Genomic DNA, 24,490 nt, shown 5'->3' with positions numbered 1-24,490 from the left:
TCCAAGTGACAATTTATTTTGCTTCAGCGATATGTAAGAGAAATAGTCACAATCACGCTTTCACCTATGGGCTCACTCTTCCACTCAATGTACACAAAAAACAGAGAAACCAACTGCTGTAAAATAGTTCTGCTGTTTAGGTCAGTCATGTAGTTCAAAGTTGTTTTGGTGACGAAGTTTAAAATCCAGATTCCTTGTTGGGGGGAAAAGAAAAATATGCTGATGTCAATCAAATCAACCAGGAATTATTAGTTTCAGTAAGTGGAATGAAGGAAAGAAGACTCTGGATTCTGTCCAAGGTTAGAAAGATATGTTGCAGTACTGTGAGCCCTTTCTTTGCAGAAATTTAAAACCTCTTCTTGTTTAACTGGTAACTTCCTGTTGCAAGATACTTTTACTAGTTGCTGCTGAAAGCAAATCTTGCTTCAGCTTCACAATAAAGTCTTCCTTGCATTGGTGACATTTTTGAAACCATCATGTAAAAGTTAAATAACTGTTTGATAGCTTCATATTTGTCCAAACATGATCATAGGTGTAATTCTGTAAATTTGGCTTGATCACTTCATTAAAACGTTAGAAAAGTATTCCTCTTTGTGAGCTCCACCTCCTGTAATTTATTCCTAATGAAAGCATCTTAATACTTTACTTATATTTTCTTTATTCTGTTATCAACACAGACTGAAATTCAGCACTGACTTGGATGGTCTGGCCATCCAATCCAGTTTATCCTGAGAGCAGGTTGCAAAATGCTAAAAGAAGTCTCCTTGAAATGTCAGTTTGGGACTTGCAGCAGGGTCCTATTACTGTTGATTAGTGCATGGGGAGTATGTAGGGAGGAAACATTTGCCAGAGACAACAAAGACAAGGACATCCGGAATACTGTTTTTGGGCAGATGGGTGTAAAATTTAAATATTGGGACACTCAAAAAGAGGACATGTTTGGCAAAAACCAAATACTGCATTCCTGGAAAAGAACCTCATGCCAACTGTGAAGCATAGAGGTTGAAGTGTCATGGTTTGGGGATGCTTTGCTCCACTAGGCCCTAGTCAGCTCACCCTTATAGAGTCCACCATGACTCTACCGATTATTACAGTGCTTATGGAAAATGTGATACCATTTTTAAATTGAATTTAGGCTGAAGAAGAACTCCAACCGGCAACATTACAATGACCCCAAAAATACCAGTAAATCCACCAACAACTAGCTGAGAAATAAGAAATTAAAAGTCCTGGACTGAGTCAAAACTCGAATGTTTATCCTTTTTAGATATTGTGGGGTTACTCTAAAGGGGCTGTACGTGGAAGAAAACCAACATCTCACAGCTGAAAGTGAAGAGTGGGACAAACTTTCCTACAAACCGATGATGGGACATTCTCCTTCAGGACTGCATTCAAAGCAGCCCCAGACCATCACACTACCACCAACATGTTTGACTGTGGTCGTACTGTTCTCTTTCTAAAACAGTTTCACTGCAAATGTAAAGAGACGCAACCCTTCCGAAAAGTTTGGTTTCTGTCTTTAAATTTAGAGATTATTTTCCCAGGAGTCTTGGGGATGATCAAGATATTTTTATTATCTGTTTCTTTTTGGTTGGCAGTGATTTTCACCGTGGAAATCCTCCCATGGGTGCTATGTTTGTCCTGACTCACCTGAGGCAAGTGAGGCCTGCAGTGCTTTAGATGTTATTCTGGGTTCTCTTGTGACCTCCTGAATGGGTCTCGTTCTCTCTGTGTTGGCCCAAAGCCTTAGAAATGGCTTTATAAGTCTTACCAGTAGCTTTTGTTTCAAATCTGCTTTTCAGTTTCTTGAGATTTGGACATGATATGTTGCTTCTAAGATCTTTTAGCTTACTTCGTGTTGTCAGAAAGGTCATATATAAGTGATTTCTTAATTGTAAGGGTTGAGGTGTGGTTTGTTAATTTATGATTTAACAAGGAGGGCAGTTATGTTTTCACATTGGATAGCTTTTTTCCATTAATAATTTAAATCATTTTAATTTATGGTCTTGGATATAAAATGTTTAATAATCTCAAACATTGAAGTATAACAAACAAAAGAACAAAAACAGTAGTAATCTGTAAGAGGAATATACTTTTTTCCATTATTTTATTATTATTATTATTATTTTTTTTGTCCTCAGTCTTTAACATCACTAATATGATGATTCTCCACACGCGAGGCTGCCTGTCCAAGGCTCTCTGCAACTACACAGAGGTCGGAAGCCTCCTGACAGCCGGGTACACCGTGACAAGGGACTGTTGCAACACCGACTACTGCAATGGAGCCACATCTGTCCAGCTCACTCTCACTGCAGCTCTGGGCGCTGTCGTCACAGCTGTTTGGAGTCAGCTGACCTTTTAGAAAGAACAACAAAAAATTACACTATTCCTTTATATGCAAAGTTTTTGTATAAGTAGGAAACTTTGAATAACTATTTAAGAGGTAATTCATTAGTTTGTCTAAACGTTTATGTGATAAACATATTATGAAATTATAATTTGGATCAGGATTTAACTTTAGTTTGCATGTACTTTGTTGATTGAATAAAAGTTGACTGACTGGGAGTTTTACTTTCATTGAAGATGGGAGTATGGAGGGGGGTAAACTTCTCCTTTCATTTTTGTGTGACACAAAACCCTGCAGACCTGATTTATTTCCACCATTCCTCCCAAGCGTGGCTTCTCTTCATTTGCTCTGAGGCAAACAAGAATCTAGGCAGGTTTAAGTAATTAGTGTTTCCAGAGCTTTTCTGTTCATTTGCAAACATGAATAACTTCTGGACAGCTGTTATTACCCTCAGTGCTGTGATTGCCACAGGTGAGAAAAATGTTATATCTTACTGAAAAATGTATTTTAATGGTTACAAGTACATTTATAACACTGTTTTGCTTTCAAGTTGGTCTAAAGTGACAGTCCGCATCCTGAAGGTAACAAGTGGTTACTGTCGTTGCCAAAGCTAATTATTTTTAATTGGAACAATGATCAGGCTCTCATTATGTTTTTATTAATTCAGTTCTAGATAATAACTGTATTTTTTTGTATATTTGAAGCACACGTTTGCAATTCACGATTTAAAGGTAAACAATTATAATAATCATTTGCTTATGTATTTTTTGAAGCATTTAACCAAGTATGTGTTTCAAAATGAAATCTCGAATGTCCAAGGATGAAATCTAGCTAAAGTAAAGTGAAAGTTAAGTGAATTTTTAATAGACATTTATATTTAGCCAAGATTTACTGAATAACTGAATGCAGATAAGGTCAAGGAAGGGATGGACATCTTGCTACGTTATCATATTGAGAAACCCATGGCAGTTGGGTCTAAATGTGATGAAATGAAGTGGAACATCATTTGAATAGTATAGTGTGTGTGTATATGCATGGATCAGTGGTGTGGAATTCCCAGTATCTCCAAGTGCTCAAGCAGCTATGAGATAGTGAGTTGAGGTGTTAGTTTAATTTTCAGTTTCAAGCTTTCACCATGCTGTGGTGAGTGAATCTTCTGCAGAGCGTAGCTTAATTTTGATTAGGTTTATTAATTGGTCGTTGCTGTGATGTTTGAGTGTAGAAGTATTTTAAATTCTTCTTTCCTTGTTCGCGAGGAATGATGAACAGACTAATGTCACCTAAGCAGCCCTTTAGGTCATTAGGTAATTAGCAGTCATTAACTCCAGGACTTTGTTAAGTCTACATACTCAGCATTGATGAAATGATCATCATAGGTGAGCCATTGACAACTGTCTGGAATTGGAAACACAATGTAATGAGATGCACATAGCAAATATATTTATCCTGTATTTCTTTCCTCGAAATAGCACAATGCCTGCAGTGCCGCCAGTGTCCTGTCGCTGTATTTGGGAACTGCCTGTTTGGGAAAGACGTCACATGTTCAGAGCAGGAGAGCTGTGCCGCCTCAGAAGCAAGTAAGGAGATATGTCTGAGAGAAAGGTCATTCTCTTAATAAAGATGTTGTGTCAGGCCTTTTACAATACTTCAAAACAAGTGATTATAAAGATTAAAAAGGTTTAAATTATGTGTCCATTATTTTCCAGAATAATTAAAGTCGGATTATTGAAGCATAGTTTTCTAATAATTAAAAAATATATATTATAGAAGGAAAACATGAACCATTCAGTAGATTTCCAGCAGTATTGGTTCCCTTAGTAACAGAAAGATCCCATACTTATTTAACATACTGATTACTGTTTTTGGGTCCTTTCAGAGTTTAACGCCACTGGGTCGCCGACTCTTCACAGCCGAGGCTGCCTGTTCTCCAGCTTCTGTGGGAGAACCCTTACTGGAACCCTCATCGGTGCCACTTACACCAGCACCTTCTCATGCTGCGACACAGACCTGTGCAACGGAGCTACTTCTGTCCAGCTGTCTCTGAGTGTGGCCCTCAGTGTTGCCCTCCTGTCCTCACTGTGGGGTTTCTGGGAGTTGTAGTCCAACATGAGATGCCTCTTTGCTCAATAATTCTCACTTGCTTTTTCTCAGATTTGTTTTTCAAATCCTCCATCCTTTAAATTAAGTTTATGTTAAGTAATAAAATTTATACTCCAGTTTCAGCAGAGAGCAAATCAGAAGTCCACAAAATCTGTATTATTTTAGTCCAATTATTCTATATAATTGGAAATGAACTGGACCTGCCTGTTTTTTAATTTGCCCTAATTTGACAGTTGTTTACTTTTGGTACTTAAATAAATTGAAATAATCTTTATAGAAATTTGACATTACACTGTTTTATTATGTTCGGTTCTTTCCAGACTTTCTATATTTACATCTGGACTGGTCAGATATGTATGTATTATTGTTTGTGTGCATCTTGTTTGACTTGCCTTTTAACATATCTTATGGTTTTTGATCATATCGGTATTGGTGTGGAATGGCTTTAAATCGTTTTGCAGTGGCCTTTGTGTTGTCAGTGACTTGATGCAATTAGCTGTGTTTCCTTGCAAATAAAACTATTTCCCAATTGGCATTAAAATGGTCATTTGACTCCACTGTGTTATAATGGAGCTGGAAATAAACTGGAATATATGCAACTGAATTTGAAACTGTCTATGTGTTGGATTTATTCACTTTGAGATGGCATTTGTTTTATAATGCTGTCACATGAGAATAAGTAAAAGAAGAAGAAAACAAAGAAAAAGTTGGTGTTCAAGGTTTTTAGTTGTTCTGGTTGTTGGAGTCTTGGAGTTTTTGTCATGTGTTGTTTTTGCCTGCTGCTTACACTTACTCACACCACTAGATGCGGCCAGGATCCTCCGGTGTGGAGGGTAGCAGGTGTTCCTCATCTTCATCCATCTGGAGGTGTATAAGAAGGTGGAGCTGTCAGCATTCCAATGCCTGAGTGTTATCCTTTGTGGTAACGTCATCTGGCCAAGCTCTAAGTTCTGTGTTCATGCCAAAGTTCATAGTGGTTGACCTCTTCGTGTGCTCCTTCCTCTGTGACTTCCAAGTCCAAGCCTCAAAGCTCCTGCAACCTTTGGATCCTGCCTCAGTCAAGGCTTCAAATCCTTCAAGAAACTTACCTGGCTCAAGTACTAGCTGAGAGCTCAAGCCTACCTCCTTCAGTAAGCGAACCCTGTTCACCCTCCAACTATTACCTTCACATGCAGCTTTGGAAAACCTCACCAGGTAACACACGTAAAAATCAAACTGTCAAGACGTCACCTGAACTTTCCCTTGAGAACTCACCACCTCCTTGGACTGATTCGCAGACCCAGCAGCTGCATTACCATTCTCCCAGGTTCCACATCATTCTCCCTCATCTAAACTCATCTTCATCTCCAGTAACCAAGAACTTAGTCATTTTCTATTGCTTCCCAAGCGCACTTCAAAGTTACTTACCCCTTCATTTCTCTACAGTTTGGGGGTTTCCAGCCCAGGTTCCAGTTCCATTATTCACTACTAAAAGAAAAATAAACTTGCTAAACTCTTCTCCTGTGTCCTGAGTGTCTCTCTGCATGTGGGTCAAAACTATTAAACAGACGATGGCACTGGTGGTATCACATCTCATCAAACATGGCTATTTGGTGGCAATAATACCAATAATGACTATGTGAACCCTTGGCTGCAGTGTATTCTTCAGTTCATGTATCACTGCTGTTTTTGTTGTCCTCAATCTTGCTTTTGATTGAAGCTGCTATATGTAACTTTTGTAGAAATAAATTTTTCAAGTATCTGTTAAATCACTGGGATCACTGGCTCCTCCCAGTGATCCCAGTGCCATTTGCAGAAATACGGCACTCCTGGTCAGAATCAGAGCCAGGACGAATGTCTTAGCAGTGTCAATCATGTGTATGTGCAATAACTTCATTTTTAATTTTTTTGTATGCTGCAATCTTGAAGTCCGTAAATGTATTCTGAGCTTCTTATATACAACATGAATTAACTTTAGACTGCACAAGTTTTTATTGATCAAATAAAAGAAAATGTGATACTTTTAGTTTCTGGCAAGGTATTTTGAAAGAACTGCTTTTTTTTTTTTTTGGTCAAACTTCCTCCTTACACTTGCTAAAGAAGCAAAACCTGATGGACCTCTTTCATATTGATCATTCTTTGCTTGAGTCTTGTCCTGAGTCGCTCCTAAGTTTACTTGAACTGAGACAGCCAAGAATCTGAACGTGTAAATTCTTTGTGTTTGTAGACGTTCCCCTTAACAAGCCTGACAACAATGAATACCATCTGGAAAGCGGTAATTGGCCTCAGTGCCCTGATTGTGGCTGGTGAGTTCATATTAATCTCTCATTACACAGAAATTCCTCTGTGTTTGAGTTTTATTTCCATTTTTTTTCAAAACTGTTTTTAATGAGTCAAATTTCCTTCTGACCTAATTTTGCTGCTTGTTTTTGATGGCTTATTTCCAAAATTAACTGAAACAAAAGTGGTTTTACTGCAAAAGTGATTGATTTTTTTTTTGTGGCAGAGATCAATAAAAAGATGTGTACTCATGTTTTTTTTTATCTGCGAAAGTCTAGATTTTCAAAACAATTTAAGCATTCAAAGGACATTTGGACCCGTCCTTTGTACTCAGATTTAAAGCATTTTTTATTTGAAGGTATAAATAGAGGTAACGCGGGTGTGTTTTGGTTTTCTCAGGATAAAATTCTAAAGTGGATGTATGATTGGGAAGTTTTTGCATTTGTTGCTTATATTTGTAAAGCCTGAGAAAGAAGACGGGGAGTGTTATATCCTGCTTGAATTAAAAAATGTAATGACATTTTTGTGGAGCATGTAACTTGTGGCCTTCTTGTTTTGTAAGAGGAGTATCTTATAAGCCCAGGCGGAATGGACGTGACACTTAAATAAAATTATCAATCAAATAAACCTTTTACAGTGCCTGTTAGCAAGAGATTATTTAAAAGTGAAAAAAATAAGGTTATAGTAAGGTTTTGCCTGTTTATATGCCCAGACTGACGACATTCATTGTTAAAAAGTAACTAAGAGCCTTTGCTGACCTATTTCCCATCAATTGAATTATTTTAGTTGAAATATTACTGAATATGTGGACACAAATATTTAAATTACCCAAATTTCCAGCAACCTTTTCAACAATTCAATTCAATTCAGTTTTATTTTTATGGCGCCAATTCACAACACGTTGTCTCAAGGCACTTCACAACAGTCAGGTTCATACATTCCAATTAATTCTAACCACTGAACAGTGCAGTCAGATTCAGTTATTTATTCAAATTGGATAAAATGTTTTTCTGTCTAAGGAAACCCAGCAGATTGCATCCATTCAGAGACTTGCAGCATTCACTCCTCCTGGATGAGCATGTAGAGACAGTGGACAGTCACTGGCGTTGACTTTGCAGCAATCCCTCATACTGAGCATGCATGTAGCGACAGTGGAGAGGAAAAACTCCCTTTTAACAGGAAGAAACCTCCAGCAGAACCAGAACCAGGCTCAATGTGAGCAGCCATCTGCCACGACCGACTGGGGGTTTGAGAGAACAGAGCAGAGACACAAAAAGAACACAGAAGCGCTGATTCAGGAGTACTTTCTATGGGAAGGAAAAGTAAATGTTAATGGATGTAGCTCCTTTAGTCGTTTCATCTAGAAAGAAAGAACAGATAAACTCTGAGCCAGTTTTCAAGGTTAGAGTCAGAAAGAGAGCACAGAGTTTGTTACAGTAGAAGCTCAGTCAGTAGCCATGTCTAGGAGAGAGAAAGGGTTAAACACTAAAAGACAGGGCTATGTGGATCATCGGTAGAGGGTGAGCATTAAGTTGTTGCCAGCAGAAGCTTGGATGATGCCCCTCTCCAGAAAGGTGTCACAGGTAGACACAGAGTCAGGCCAGGTGTAGCTTCTAGGAAGAGAAAAGAGAGAACAAAGTTAAAAACTGAAATAACAGCAAATAATGCAAAATTGGAGAGTAGTGTGAGAATGTAGCGAAGAGGGTGAAAGTGGTCATTATGTCCTCCAGCAGCCTAAGTCTATAGCAGCATAACTACACAGATAGTTTCAGTTCAGATTATTTAGTTAAACGGCGCTTATTTACAACAATGTCATCTCAAGGCACCTCACAAAGGGTCCCACTGATGGTCCTTGTTATACTAAAAACTACAAGGATTGGGATACCTCTCTCTGTCAGTCTGATTATAACCAGTGGAATAGAGAAGGGGTCAGACAGGTAGCAGAAATGGAGGGTGTGTTTGCACCTCAACCATAACTGAGCCGGTTTAGGCTAAACCAGACTCCCCCTTACTCCAACCAACAGGGAGGGAGGAAGGCTCCCTCTCTGATAAACTAAGCCACTCTAACTATAAGCTTTATCAAAAAGGAAAATTTTAAGCCTAGCCTTAAAAGTAGACAGGGTGTCTGCCTCACGGACTAAAACTGGGAGCTGGTTCCACAGGAGAGGAGCCTGATAACTAAAGGATCTGCCTCCCATTCTACTTCTACAGACTCTAGGAACCACCAGTAAACCTGCAGTCTGAGAACAAAGTGCTCTGTTAGGAACATATGGAACAATCAGATCTCTGATGTATGATGGAGCTAGATCATTAAGGGCTTTATATGTGAGGAGGAGAACAAAAGTAAATGTATCATTTCTCAAATGGAAATCAGAAGAAGACTTCATAAGATTAGCATTAACTTGGTTTGTTTTATCCACTGAACAGCAAACTGCCTGAACTGCCGTAAATGCTCTGTCGGTGTATTTGGAAGCTGCTTCTTTGGGAGTGACGTCACCTGTGAAGACGCAACTCAGAGCTGTTACTCTGGAGAAGCAAGTAAGGAAAAACTTGAAAACAGTGTTACAATCTATTGATTAAGTATGTTAGATTACTTAACTGAGAGGAGAACTGCAAACGTTACCAGCAGCCTAAGAACTATGCAGTTAAACCAGTTATTTAGAGGAGGTTTGTAAAGCTGCATCCGAGTTAATTACAAGCCTTTTTGAACATTGTCCTTACGACAGACGAGGCCAATGTAGAGATGTTTGGGCATAAAACAAATAATCACACGGCATATCAGTACCCCTGACCAATAACAGTTGAAGTATTGCAATATTTAAGTTGAAACCCAGAACTAAATGCTGATTGAAATGCTGTGCTGGGACCTTATTAGAGCTAGGCAGAAATTAATTTCTGAAAATCTTAATGAACTGAAGCAAAGAAAAAATAACCAAAACCCATTTCACAACAATTAGACTGGTGAAATTGTACAAAAAATGCACTACTGCAAGTCATTGCTGCTAAATGTAGATGTTTGAACCTTAAGGGAGTTATGCATGAATAAATAGGTTGTCAAAAATCAGTTCTAGTTTTAGCAGAGGTGGCTGTTAAGAGTTCTTCCCTTCTTTAACATCATTTACTGGTATTTTCAGAGTTCAACGCCACAGGATTTGTGACCCTGCACACCAGGGGCTGCCTAGACTCGGACCTGTGCGGGTTGACGCTAACTGGATCTCTCCTGAATGCTGCTTATACCAGCACCTTCTCATGCTGCACCAAAGACATGTGCAACGGAGCCACTTCTGTCCAGCTGTCTCTGACTGTGGCCCTCGGTGCTGCTGTCCTGTCTTTACTGTCGGGCTTCTGGGAATTGTAGTCAGAAATGATATCCATCGTTGCTCCAAGCTACGCCTCTGTGATTATGTTGAACCTCTAATACGATAATTCATTCTTGACACTTAAAAATGAATGTATAATTGTAAAAATTAATAAAATCTCTGAAATGAATGTTTTTGAATCTTTTCTCTCTACACATTTAGCCAATGCATTTTTGAATAAGATCTAACAGAAATTTAAGGCAGACAAAATATGAATATATAGAGATTTTGACATCCTATCACAGAAATCGAAATATGTCAATATTTAAAATTAATATTTACAATAGACAGTATTTTAAGTTAAACAGATAAAATCCACAATCCACTTACTGAATTATTAATTTAAAAAGAACTTCTACAAGTTATAATAATACTTTTTATTGAAATACAATAAATAAATATTTTTTAATAATATATGGATCTAATTTTTATTTAAAGTAGTATAATTAAAGAATCGATATTTTTTTGAATAAAATACAAAAATTACAATTTGACTTCATCATACGTTAAAGGCAAATATTGTTTCAGTATTTGTTGAATAATTTCATAGCTCCTGTTCACCATGGAGTGCACAATGAAATAAGTGTATACTGACAATATACAATAAGATTTTTTTATTAATGAGATCATCTATGTATGTATTTATTTCCAATTTTAATTACCTTTTTTGTGCATCAACCATATGGAGGGTCAGTGAGTGCAGCTAACCCTGCTATGGTTAAATGCAATTGGTCTAAAAGTGACTTTCTATGAAGGCTAACCAATCAGGCTGCTTGGTGAGCAAACATTTTAAATACATTTTATTGTGCATGCTAGCACAGCAACTATGAAATATTAAATACTGAACTATTATATGATTTTTTTTTTATTTGAATGGAATTATTTTATTATGTTTTGAATAATTCACACATTCAAAAATAATAACATAAATAATATATTTATGACTTTTTATTTTTTGGATTGTGACACTTTCGAAAATCCTCTCTAAATAGATGTTCAATTCAATTCAATTCAGTTTATTTATATAGCGCCAATTCACAACACATGTTGTCTCAAGGCTCTTCACAAAAGTCAGGTTCATACATTGCAATTAATCCTAACCATTGAACAGTGCAGTCAGAGTTAGCTTTTTATTCAAATTGGATAAAATGTTTTTATATCTAAGGAGACCCAGCAGATTGCATCCAGTCAGTGACTTGCAGCATTCCCTCCTCCTGGATGAGCATGTAGAGACAGTGGACAGTCACTGGTGTTGACTTTGCAGCAATCCCTCATACTGAGCATGCATGGAGTGACAGTGGAGAGGAAAAACTCCCTTTTAACAGGAAGAAACCTCCAGCAGAACCAGGCTCCGTGTGAGCGGCCTTCTGCCACGACCGACTGGGGGTTTGAGAGAACAGAGCAGAGACACAAAAAGAACAAAGAAGCACTGATCCAGGAGTACTTTCTATGGGAAGGAAAAGTACATGTTAATGGATGTAGCTCCTTTAGTCATTTCACCTAGAAAGAAAGAACAGATAAACTCTGAGCCAGTTTTCAAGGTTAGAGTCAGAAAGAGAGCATATAGAGTTAGTTATAGTGAAAGCTCAGTCAGTAGCCATGTCTAGGAGAGAGAAAGGGTTAAACACTAAAAGACAGGGCTATGTGGATCATCTGTAGAAGGTGAGCATTAAGTTGTTACCAGCAGAAGCTCGGACGATTCCCCTCTCCAGAAAGGTGTCACAGGTAGACACAGAGTCAGGCCAGGTGTAGCTTCTAGGAAGAGAAAAGAGAGAACAAAGTTAAAAGCTGAAATAACAGCAAATAATGCAAAATTGGAGAGTAGTGTGAGAATGTAGCGAAGAGGGTGAAAGTGGTCATTATGTCCTCCAGCAGCCTAAGCCTATAGCAGCATAACTACACAGATAGTTTCAGTTCAGATTATTTAGTTAAACGGCGCTTATTTACAACAATGTCGTCTCAAGGAACTCCACAAAGGGTCCCACTGATGGTCATTGTTATACTAAAAACCACAAGGATTGAGATACCTCTCTCTGTCAGACTGATTATAATCATTGGAAAAGAGAAGGGGTCATACAGGTAGTAGAAATGGAGGGTGTGTTTGCACCTCAACCATAACTGAGCCGGTTTAGGCTGTTCTTTGGTAAACTCAATAGTTTCACTTTACTGTGAGATAGATAATCACCAAGTGCATCAATATTTTAGTATAGGAAAAAACATGTACGAGTTTAGTTCACTGAGTTGTGTTATACCAATTAAAAGTATAAGCCAGTCATTTTTCCTGAACCTCAAATGTACTCGTGAAAAGGTGTTTAAAGTACAAATTTTTTGAAGGAACGCAATAAATCTTTGTGCTCTGACTGGGCAAGGCTTGTTCGGTCAGTATGATCCAAGCTTGTGGTATGTTCTCTTCATGGCTGCCAGATACAGTCTATTGTTTCCTCCAGATCATCTGATAAATCAGGTTGCACCACTCTGTCTACAAGTTATCTTGAAACCAATGATGCCCCCTGGTGCTTTACAAGCACACTAACAGGGCTGGGCTGGTCACAGCAACACCACAGATCAGCATATATTCTTTGTGATGACAGAAACTTTTATTTCTACTGGTGAAAAAACATGTTTGTCACCATTCTTTGAACAAACTTTCCCTTAAATGAGGGCAGATTATAGTTTTTAGTAAAAAAAAAACCAAAAAAACTACTCTTCATGATTTAAATGTATTTAACGTCAAACTCCTGGAGATCGCCGGATCTCAGTTTGAACTCCCATAAAGGAAAATACACTGCAGCAAATCAAGAACCTCAAAACATATGATTCAGATTGTCAAGCCTCTTTTATTCAACAAAGAGAATTAGTGATAAATAAGCACTAGAAAGCGACAATGAGTTTCAGTGTCGCTCTCTAGTTATCTATCACACTGAAAAATATGCAGTTGTGGCCAAAGGTTTGTCACAATAACGCAGATGGTTTACACTTGTTCAACCACTTTTTGTGGTACCAATTTACACAGATTACTGTGCCAGATGATCAGATGCATGTTTGCTTAAAAAGTGTAATTCAACTTGAGCACCCAGTACATGTGTTTAAAATACTTAAGATCGTATGCTGTACAATCAGTCATCCTTCAGGCTGATTAATTAAAAAAATTATAATCCATTATTAAAAGCCCTAAATTAATGACAACCATAGCCATGTGTGTACGTGAAGGTCTCACCGGAAGTGTAGGGCCTTCGGCTACCACAAGGGGGAGCCGCCACGCCAAGATATGCATTGGCATGAGCTGTCCTGCAGATGGAGAGAATTGAAAAATATTTATATATATGTATTTATTTGGGAGTGTTCGAACAATGAAAACAGCAGTTTTAATAAAATATTAAATTAGTTTCGCCGTTTTGGTCTTTTGTTTTGCTCATATATGACGTAAACTGTACTTTTAAAGGTTTTAAAATCCTGAGTGTAATTTTAAATTGAAAACCCAGTGATAAAATCGACCACAAGATGGTAAAGGTGGTCCTTTTTTTACTGTGTAACATTAACCTCTAATTCCTCAAAACATCAACCAGTACCTCAGAAACCTTTTCAAAAACCTTTTGTGAATTTGCGAACTTCCCGTTTTGAACTCGATGCATTAATTATTTCCCTCTTGGGCCGCTTTCTTCATGCAACTTTTTTTAACGGGCTGTGCACCAGGAAATGGAGGCGCTGCTTTCATGATGATGATGATGATGAGGGTGATGATTGTGTAGTTGCAGCAGTGCAGACCCTGAACTGGGAGGAGGAAATCAGCGACTGCAGCGCGGATAAAAAAAAAAAAAAAACTTTCAGCACTGTAAGATTTGAATAAAATGAGCTCTCTGTGTTTAACTTTCCGTGCTCTCTGCAGGAGATGATCGCTTTGTCAGGCGTTTCCGCTGTTTATGTGGACGCCACAGAGTTCTAGTCAGTTTGTGTCGGATTTGTTGGAGCGGAAGATGTGGGCTGAGCTGCCCGCCTTTCCACTGCTGCATTTCACTTCATTTTCAAAACTGAAACTTTAATCATTCTCATTTTCTCCTTTCTGCTTTTGCAAAGGTGTTCATTTTGGGGGTTGAAGATGAGCGACGCAAACCAGCCCAGACTTGAACTTTTTGTGAAGGTAAGCGACAGCAATTACAGCCAATAACAACCAGAAAGTGACGCGTTGATGGCGACGATGTTAGACGGGAGTTTATAGAAAGATTTCTGCTTAGAATTCAAACCTGATAGCATCTTTCTCTTTATCTCAGATTAACGCGACCTTCTGTGTTTGTTTTCATGTTACTCATGACCACCGCTGACTCACCGCGGTTTATAAACCCTTGTAATCTAATTAAATGCACATTAAGACAACAGGCGCGAGGTTTTTATCTATATTTAGTCTGTTGGTCAGGGAGGCTAATCGCATTTTTCTGCGCTGTATTGAGGTGTATTCATCTTCCTCTCGCATAATGACTCCTGTATCAACATGTGCACCACCCTACACTTTTTCCGCTACAGGCGTGAAAGATGCTGTTGTAACTCCTCTAAATCCTATTTTAAGAAGTGGCCTTCTGAACTCCTCCTTTCAAACTGACTTCAGGTCAAAGTCTAGTGTATAAAAGTGGCTTTAAATCCCATATGATACATATTGTTAAAGTTTAATTAGAATAAATGTCACAGTTTTTATTTGCAGCGAATCTTTTGACTTATTTTGCTTTATTTTATAAATGAAAAACTCCTTTTTGTTGAAGAAGTACTTATGGATCATGAATGTTTCTATGAATACATTGATTAAACACAACATTATGACCATCCACCTGATAGTGTGTTAACAATCAAATAAACCTGCAGAAGCTCTTCTGTTTTATAGGAGAACATTGGACAGTTCTCCACTGTTGTTTCCTTGGAACCACATTTGATTCATACTGATTATTTAAGACCTTAAAGATCCTACAAAAGCTCCAATTACGGAGATATTCTGACCCAGTTGTTTAGCTATTACAGTTTGACTTTTGTTGAATTGGACGTGACACAGGGGTCAGCTACCTTTTCAATTCAGGGATCCACTCCTGCTGCTACAAAATAACATTTGTTTAGAGAAATATAGATTTCATAAATATGCCCTTAATAAAATGTATTATTTAAAAAAATAATGAAATTAAACAAAAACATTTTATTTTCAGATTTTATAGCAAAATGAATGATTTAACTTTTACTGTGGAAAAAAAACTTTTATTTTGTAGAATGAGGCAAGCCCCTTCCATAAATATGATAGATAGGTAGCCCAATTAAAAATATGAAGCCTGTAGTTTGAAGCTAAAAAAACATTGATGCCATTCTGTTGTAGACATTAAGTGCAGATGTTACATTAAACATACAGAAGAACAGCTAAAACCACCATTTCTTATTGCCTTTATAATTAAAATCATTTCTTATTTGGTTTTCTTAGAGCCAGGGGCCAAATTTGCCGCATTTCACCCTGGAGCTACAGCTTGCCGACCCCTGGTCTGACACATCAATTTCAAGGAAAAAAGGTTTACTCGCTGCCTAATAGAATTAAAACCAGATAATTACATACGCTTTATTAAGAGGAACCTAACCATTTTTTAAAAATCTGATGTAGCATTTTTCATTTTAGTTCAGTTGGGACTACAAGAATTATTACTATTGGTTAAATGCCAGAATGATGAGTCAGTGTATATATATTTTTTTATTTTCATCAAATGTAGAAGTTTACTATTGAGCCAAATAACATCTTAGATGTATATTTTAAGACTTCAAATTTTGTAGTTTAGAAACATGTTCTTTGATTTGGCTTTTAAACCGTATTACATAGTTCAGACATTTTGAGTATCGTTCCACAAGCTTCTCACAATATCTTGCTGGGATTTTGACCCATTCCTGCTGACAGAACTGGTGTAACTGAGTCATGTTTGTAGACCACCTTGCTCTCACACATACCTTTACAGTTCAGCCAACAAGTTCTCTGTAAGAGTGAGATTGGGGCTTCGGGATGACCACTTTGTTGTCCTCAGCTCACTTTGTAACTACATTTGCGGGAGACTTAGGGTCACTCTCCATTTGCAAGACCAATTTGGGCCCAAGTTTTCACTTCTTGGCTGAAGTCTTGGGATGTTGCTTCCATATTTCCTCATAATATCACTTCATCATGATACCTTTTATTTTGTGGTCATGGTCTCTGTCCCCTGAGTGCATTTTATGTTGCTTTTGGTGTAATGGCTTCTTCCCCAATGAGTGGCGTTACAGCTCATGTTGCTACTGCACTCATTTCAGTGTGGATAGTGACACACTCTGACCCCTTTCAATCTGCATCTTTATAAGATCTTTTCCTTCTAGGGTTGTTACGCACATGTTGCATCAAAACATACTAAATGAACACAGCCAAAATTATGCAAACATAAAATAAAATAAACACAAAAAATTCCCAGGAGGGTTAAGTGATTAAAGTAAGAAATGGTGCATTTGTTATTGTTATGTTATTACTTTGTTTTGTATTCACATTTTAAACCTTGTAAATCCTGTTTTACTGTTTGGTGTTTCTTGATGCCAAACACTTGTCCTTATTAAAACAAACTAATGAACTAAAATAAATGTTGTTCCGCGGTCTTGTATTACAGGCAGGAAGTGATGGTCAGAGTATCGGCAACTGTCCCTTCTCCCAGCGTCTCTTCATGGTCCTGTGGCTGAAAGGAGTGACCTTCGATGTCACCACAGTGGATATGAAGAGGTGAAAAGTCTCCTTATTTGTCTTTGTTTTTATTTGATCTTGTGCAGTGCTGCAGGTTACAGCTGACACAACAGAGCAATAAGTCAAAAACTTATTGTGTACTTTTGTTCCCTTTTCTCTTTTTCTTTCGGACTCCTCTGTCCCTCCTCTCAGGAAACCAGACATCCTAAAGGATTTGGCTCCTGGAGCTCAGCCACCTTTCCTGCTGTATGCGAGCGAAGTGAAAACTGACACCAACAAAATTGAGGAGTTCCTCGAGGAAATTCTCTGCCCTCCGAAGTAACCGCTCCCTTCACTTGTTCTGTTTAGCTATCTTTGTTCTGCTTGTTTGAGCTGAAATTATCTAAGATGATCATTATTAAATATTAGAGAGATTTTGAAAACGTTTTAGCTTTTTAAATCTTCTGGTTTGCTTTTCGACATATATGGTGGTAGATGTACACTCTTTGGATGAATCAGGGGCAAAGGTCTAAGGTCATTCTTCTTATAGACCTTTTTTTAATCTTTTAAAATGATGAATAATTTTTAGACTTTCTGAAGATCTTTTAGAGGCTTTCTTTAGACCTTCGCTGTTTGTTCACTCATTCTCAGTGCAGTATCTGATCAATCCTCTGTAGGGTGTGTTTTTTTGTTTTTCTTTGTTGGTTGGAAAATTATCGAGATCCAGGTCAATTCACCTTCTCCCCAATTTGTGTCTTGGATTTTGTCCTCCTCTGTTTGTATTTTATAACCCTAAACAAACCATTTTATACCAGTTTATTTCTCTTGATGGTTCATTAGTTTTACTATGATGATACATACTTGATAAAGGCTTAAATCTCACATATATTTCAGTTTAATTGTAAATTATTTTCTGAACATTTTTATTATACTCACCATTTCAATTGATTTGGGTTCTGAACCCAATCTGAAGCAATTAATTTTTACAAATAGGCACTGGCCTGTATGGGATTCTGATTTCTGCTTTAGAACTTTGCATCCAAAAAATACCACAATATCATGGTATATAATGTATAACATAGTCTCATTACTTTTATTTAAAACAAAAAACAACTATTGTTTCTGCTGCTGCTGAAGTAATATATTGATTATTACAGTTATGATAAAGTTATCTATTATATTTTTTAGTCTTTGTTTTGTATTTTAAAATGGGCAAAAATAGAGAGTAAACAGACTCCAAATTTAGTGGTATTCCCCGAAATATTATACCTATATTATATTATACTTGGAAAAAACTGTAAACAGTAGAATTTGTTTTTCTTGAAAGTAAAGAGAAAGTGTAGTAGTCTTTCAGCCAGCTGGCCAGAAGTGTGCAGAAACAGGTGGGGGAGGGCCAGAGCTGCATTATGTTTTATAAAGCCAGAGAAAACTCTGGTCACTCTAGCACTTTCTCTGGCATCTCATTAAAAGGACCTTAAATGATGGAGCAGTAAGGCAAAACCAAATTGGTTTGGCTTTACAAACCCTTGGTACACCTTTAATACCGATAACTGGGTACTTTTAATCAAGCTAAAGTAACCTCCTGTTGGTAGATAATACATATTGGAGTCACATGACAACATTTCTTAACAGTAGTCTTTTAGTGGACTGTAGACATTTTTGATAAATTGTCCTGAAGTATGAATTCAAACAAGATCGATAAGAAACCTGCTATGACATAGGGCTACTTTTTTTTTTACTTGGACAAAGTCTGGTATAAAACCAGCTTAAAAGCTAAACTGAAATGACCATTTAAAAATTGAATAGGGGCCATTTTAGAGCTTTTTTGAATAAGTGTTTTAAATTGAACTTGTGGTATTAAAACTAAACCCGATCAAAGTTGGGTTAGATGCCAAACAACATTAAAACCAGAGGAATGGTATCAAAGTTTGAAAACTGGGCTTTAAAGAATCTGTTCTGATTTGTTGAATCTAAAGCTGTAGATTTTGAAGCCGAACTGATATAAATTGCGAAATGAAAAGTCAACTCCAGCTGCATGATATTTATGCAACGGACTTATGTTTTAGCAAATATGACTAAAGGCAATTATGCTATGAGGCTAACATTATGTAGCTAAAGTGAATATGAAGTGCTGCTTCCCCTGGGTCCAACAAAGTCATGCATTTGTTGCTCAGAGGGAATCAGTTTGTTAGTGCTAGAGGTGGTCCTTCTGGTGGTGGAAACAGCACCGGTTTAGCCCTGGATCTGTTACTGTTTTATGTTGTCATGGTCAGCCACAGGGACTGGACTGAAAATAAGTAAAGACACAGCCAAACACCAAGGAAAATCTTTGAAACATCAGCAGAGACCCTCGAGAACTATTGATTAAGACTAAAAATGTAAGACTAAAAAAAGAAAGTTTAACATTCTTGGAAACTAAATCTAAGAAATTAGGACTGGTTTAAAACGGTTTCTGTTATGTCTATATATCAAATACTTAAAAGATTTCTTATAAACTGTCAGTTGCAGCTAAGTTTTTAATAATCTTTAGACTTTTTTATCTACTATTTATCTTGTTTTGGCATTTATGTTTTGTTTATGAGTAAATAATGATCTGTCTGTCTCTCAGATATCCCCGTCTGGCTGCTCGTAATCCAGAGTCCAACACAGCAGGCGTGGATGTCTTCTCTAAATTCTCTGCTTACATCAAGAACTCAAACCCTCAGACTAACGACAGTAAGCATGTTCCGCTCAAAATGATGATGTCTTTTAAGGAAAGCGAACGTGCTGAGATCACTGTTAATTTCCGCCTGAAAGAAAACAACAGGGAGTGTCTGTTAATAACATTACAGTCTTAACTGCTCTGCATCAGTGTTAACAGTGCACGTACTACTCCTGCTCTTATTTTTCCCTTTTATTCTTTGTTAAAAGTGATCTCTGTAGCTTTGAGTGTCTGTGTTTCCATTTAGATCTAGAGAAAGGCCTGCTGAAAGCTCTGAAGAAGTTGGATGACTACCTTGGCTCCCCACTTCCTGATGAGATCGACGAGAATAGCTCTGATGAGGTCACTTCCTCATCACGCCCCTTCCTGGATGGCCAAGAGCTCACTCTGGCGGACTGCAACTTGCTGCCGAAGCTTCATATTATGAAGGTAATCTTCTCAATGTGCGTGGTTTATTCTCACAGTGGTTTTCCTGATTCATGCCACTCAAACGGCTGTTTTTTTACCCCCCTCCTGCTGCAGGTGGTGTGTTTGAAGTACAGAAAGTTCACCATCCCTGAGTCTCTGACAAATGTCTGGAGGTACCTGAACTCAGCATATGCCAGGGAGGAGTTTAGCTCCACCTGTCCGATTGACGATGAGATCCACATGGCTTATTCATCTGTAGCTAAAGCTCTCAAGTAGGAAGAGAATATACCATGTGAAAGTAAAACAAAATCTACACAGACATCAGTAAAGCAAATATCCACTCTGCAAACAACCTGGTTCAGTTTCCCTGCCGTTGGGTGTTTCCTTGAGGCTTTGTTTACCTTTTAATACCATTAGGAGCGGCGTAGCATTCACAGAATACACCCACCCACAGGTGCATCTTTGTACTTCTCCTTTACTTCAAACAGGATCGGTTTACTTTAACAGGGAGAGGAGGGCAGAGTGTAGACAGTCCCGGAAGAAATCCACTTCAGAAAATTTTAAAAATGTTCCTTCCAGGAAGATTAGTATTTTTCTACACACCCTTTTTTTAGACTAAAACCCTGTTTAACTCTTATTTACCTACTTCATCTAACTTTCATCTTAGTTCAGAGCAGGTTCAAGGTTTTATGGGTTCCTGGGGCAGAATACAATTTGAGGCCCCCTCTCTCACCTAAAACCTATGCCTGCCGCTAACCTTAGCAAAACAGTTTTTTCTTTAAACCATAGGCTGGCATGAGAGTCTAACAGTATGATAACCTTGAGTAAAAACATTTTATGGCACTTAAAACAAAAATGTATAACATGATCTAATTACTTTTATTCAAAAGAGAAACAATTATTTCTACTGCTGCAAAAATATCATACCTAATAATATAGTTAATTATTGTTAAGTTGATTTTGATATATAAACCAGAAGAAAATTTGAGAATAAAACCCGGTTTAGCATTATTTTTTATGTTTTAGCTTTTTGGTTATTTAGAGAGTACAAAAATCTGACATAAGCTGCTTAAAAGACATCCTGCATATACTTTGTTAATTCTAGCTTAGAAGGAGATTTACCTTAAGTAAGATTTTTATAGTAGAAAACAGTGACAGTGTTTTTAAAAGAAATATTTTAATGTAACAAGTGTCATCGTGTCTTTGGGTAGAATTGATGGTCAAAAGGGTAGCTACTAGGGCAGCTAGCATGGCTAATTAGCCAGCCAATATCAGCTTTTAGACTCCCTACTAGAAAAAAATTATAAAAAACAAAACAGGTTTTGCTGCTATTTAAAAAATGTAATAAGCTACAAGAGTTACAGAGTCCTTTGGAGAAAATTATAGTAAACCTCTGGCTATCTGCTGGGGCAGCTAACACACCTAATCAGCTAGCTAGCATCTACCAAAACAAAAATCCATACTCTGCTTTTTAAATACTTCGTACAAAGGAGCAAGAGAATAATACATCTTTTTAAATGTTTGATTACAGCTTCAACATAAAAACACCAATGTTTCATATTTCACTGTCTTTAATTTTCTTTGCGCAATTATTTGAACAGACAATGAGGTGCCTTCCAGATAAAGATTTGTTAGTCTCTCATTTCCCGAATGACCTCTTAATTTTTCACAGTTAGGGAAGTAATATTTGCATTCCAGCAAAGACTTACCTGGCAAAGTCATCAGGTGTTTTCCACAGACTTTATCAAAGAGGAAACACAGGTTTTCACTGTAATGCATGTTTTTTAGGCAACGTTCGTATTCATCATGGTGCACGCCAGAGAGGAAAACAGCACCGACTGGAGCAGCACAGAAAACAGGAAACTGTTTCAATAGACGTGGGCTTCCCCTTTCTACGCTCCCACAGCAAGCATGAAGGATTATTTAAGATTAGTGAGCTTGTTGGTGATCTTCTTTAAAGCCCTCTTATCAATAATTACATTAATGGAAGCGAGGTTAGGGGAACGCTGAAGTCTGTCAACTAAAAAAGGAGAAAATTCGATAGAAAACATGAAAATCTTTTTAATAAAAGCAGATTATTTTGGTATGTTTCGGCTGCACTTACTTGTATGAAGCATAATAAAATTTAAAATAAAAAGTCACTTAATTACAGAGCTAGCTAACTGTTTTATTTGAACAAACTGTTTTTAGTAGTTAGCCACCACTCTCACCTAAAACTGCTGTCTATTTTTCATCTAGAAAACTGTGATAGTTTCCAATGAGGTAGATATTATTTATTTTTAAAGCAGAAAATAAATCCTATAAATTAATTGTACAACAGACTTACAGAGGGACATCTGAGCGTCTCTGCTGAGTCTGCTGCCCCCGCAACCCGGTCCCTGATAAAGCGGAAGACGACGACGAGTACGAGTACATTTTGCTGTTATAATATTTTGCTAAACTCTTTAAAATATTTTGTTACTATGTTGAAAATCATAGTGTCCTTTAAAAACACTGTCACTACACTTCCCTATGTTTTGTTATGGAATAAACTCAAACTAACTAAATCAGTGCTATAACAATATTCAAAGTAATTTTAGCAGTAGTAGTAAGATTTGTAATAAAGTAAAACAAGTAAAGTATTTATTATTTATGCTATGTAATACATTACATTTATTTTTAATTTGTTTTTATTAAAATGGAAAAGTGGTAAAAGGTTATCATAATGTCAGAATCTTATACTAGCCCATGCCTAATTAAAACATTTTTTCGTTTCCAGCTGAGTTTTACTGTCTATTTTAGAAAAGATCATTCTATTCAAATAGTCATATTGATGGAAAACAATTAATAAGGAATCTTTGCAATATAACTACTCTGGGGGCCCCCCTGTTGGTGTGGAGCTGTAGACAGCTGCATAGTTTGCTTATGCCTTGAGCTGGGCCTGACCTTGTTGATGTCAAAGAATACGCAACTGAGTAGTGTGCACATTTACAGAGTTTAATAAAACTTGTTAAAGTTGCTAGAATTACTTTCTTATCAGAAATGACCCAACAAGTCTATAAACAAAATCTGTGGAAGGATGGCAGTTGAAAAATTCTGTCACACAAAACTTGTACTATGGATACTTGTATGGGATCCTATTAATTTTCCCATTTTTATCGGAAAATATATTATATTTCCCTGTGGTGTTTTTGCAGTTAAGCCCCAAAATATCAGTTTAGAGCAAGTGCTCTATATCTGAGTTTTTTTGTGGAGCTCTTTTAACAACAACAAAAAAACATGTAATAAATATGCCATTGCCAGCCTTATTCTCATGCAAAGAGATGTCAGACTTGCACATAACTCTTGTCTGTTGGTTTATTTTACTCCTCAAAGTCTCGGCACCTGTAAAACAATCTTGAACTAAATCAAAATGGAAGAACTTGAACTAATAACACGGCCTGCCAGGTCGAGTTGTAAAAGGTCAAGTTAACCTCAGGGCACCAAAAGATTCACATTTCCAGAGGCTGTATGAATGTTAAGTCCTTTTAATGTGTTGCAAAAAAGAACCGAAGTGCAATTAGAAGATCCTGTACTCATAGTTGGATTGTATTAGTTGTAAATTAATTCACTCCAATAAACCCCTCTTTTATGAAGAATTTATGGAGAAAGGATTTGATTACAGAATGTTTTACTTGACTTAACTGATGTGGATTTGATCTACTTTTTAACATGGACTAATGTTTAAAGGGATTATGCCTGAATAATTTCAATGTTGAAGATTTTTTGTGTTTTTTTTTCCAAGTTTAGCAGAAACTCTCTTCTTAATATATATTTGAAGCAAATACAGGGACATAAAATGTGTCAGATAATTGTTTAGCTTTCTTGTTCACGTTTTGTTATCAATATTGTGCTTTTCACTTTGTCTTAATGCCGTCGGCATCATGAAGTTAAAAAGCATCAGCACTTAAAACTTCACAGGATCAAAGCAACACCATGGGCGCTAAAACCAATTCACAGCTGAAATATATTTTTTACTTTTAATAATGTTCCAATAAAAATATCTTCATAATAAAACATGACCTTTTTTTGGCTTTTTTTGTGAGCATCATTTTATTGAAATATTTACATAAGAAGAATATAGAGACTGTTAAATGGTGAGGGAAAAATAAAAACGTAGACTGTTAGAAAAATCTATTCTCTCAGTTTAGCGAATCTATGCTACTGATTTCTATTAATTGGTGTTTGTTTTTATTTGCTATGAGTTTTTTCATACACTCCTGGATTTTTGTACAGGCTTTGACAGATAATGATTTTAAGTAATCTACTATAATCTACCCATTATCTACTATACGAAGTATGTTACTGCAATAAAAATCTGACCTGCAGGAGGTCGCCGATAGTAATTTGGTTTAAAAGGTGACATAATTGTGGAAAAATACAATTATTTTAAAATTCAATTTTAATATTTGGTTGTTTTTTTTTAATTATAACTTCATCAATCTACATAGTTTTTAACCACTTAGAGAAATAAGTAAGTGCAAAGGATGCTTATATTGGCAGAAAATGGTTAGACAAATAAATTGACAAAAGAACACCATGAACACTACAGTGGAGGTAAAAAGAGGATTCACATTTTGACATAATTACGGCGGTACTGTAAATGACAT

The 24,490-nt window shown here is 36.9% G+C and overlaps 3 protein-coding genes and 1 long non-coding RNA gene across 5 annotated transcripts; 3 read left to right on the top strand and 1 right to left on the bottom strand.

Moving 5' to 3' along the window:
• Positions 1-2,361: 2,361 nt before the first annotated feature.
• Positions 2,362-5,058, top strand: LOC124879597 (sperm acrosome membrane-associated protein 4-like). The gene is made up of 3 exons (XM_047384281.1): positions 2,362-2,818; positions 3,817-3,924; positions 4,224-5,058. The coding sequence occupies exons 1-3, from the start codon at positions 2,767-2,769 to the stop codon at positions 4,445-4,447; spliced, it is 384 nt and encodes a 127-aa protein (XP_047240237.1). The 5' UTR covers positions 2,362-2,766; the 3' UTR covers positions 4,448-5,058.
• A 1,517-nt stretch (positions 5,059-6,575) lies between these two features.
• Positions 6,576-10,195, top strand: LOC124879595 (sperm acrosome membrane-associated protein 4-like). The gene is made up of 3 exons (XM_047384279.1): positions 6,576-6,732; positions 9,134-9,244; positions 9,841-10,195. The coding sequence occupies exons 1-3, from the start codon at positions 6,681-6,683 to the stop codon at positions 10,062-10,064; spliced, it is 387 nt and encodes a 128-aa protein (XP_047240235.1). The 5' UTR covers positions 6,576-6,680; the 3' UTR covers positions 10,065-10,195.
• A 1,566-nt stretch (positions 10,196-11,761) lies between these two features.
• On the bottom strand, positions 11,762-23,828 carry LOC124879598. The gene is made up of 3 exons (XR_007041058.1): positions 21,572-23,828; positions 13,283-13,353; positions 11,762-11,820 (listed from the first exon to the last, which is right to left on the bottom strand). It is a non-coding gene; the product is annotated as an uncharacterized LOC124879598 (long non-coding RNA).
• On the top strand, positions 13,815-23,089 carry clic1 (chloride intracellular channel 1). Of its 2 annotated transcripts, XM_047384275.1 has the most exons (7): positions 13,815-13,897; positions 14,140-14,203; positions 16,704-16,813; positions 16,967-17,092; positions 19,362-19,468; positions 19,702-19,883; positions 19,977-23,089. In XM_047384275.1, the coding sequence occupies exons 2-7, from the start codon at positions 14,162-14,164 to the stop codon at positions 20,136-20,138; spliced, it is 729 nt and encodes a 242-aa protein (XP_047240231.1). In that variant the 5' UTR covers positions 13,815-13,897; positions 14,140-14,161; the 3' UTR covers positions 20,139-23,089. The 2 variants fall into 2 exon arrangements, with proteins under 2 accessions (XP_047240231.1, XP_047240233.1); XM_047384277.1 differs by lacking the exon at positions 13,815-13,897 and having other exon boundaries at positions 14,012-14,203.
• Positions 23,829-24,490: the final 662 nt, after the last annotated feature.

This window comes from Girardinichthys multiradiatus, chromosome 13 (assembly GCF_021462225.1).
Source record: "Girardinichthys multiradiatus isolate DD_20200921_A chromosome 13, DD_fGirMul_XY1, whole genome shotgun sequence".
Classification (NCBI taxonomy): Eukaryota; Metazoa; Chordata; class Actinopteri; order Cyprinodontiformes; family Goodeidae; genus Girardinichthys; species Girardinichthys multiradiatus.
Note: the sequence above shows the minus strand (reverse complement) of the source record. Positions and strands in the feature narration are given on the sequence as shown.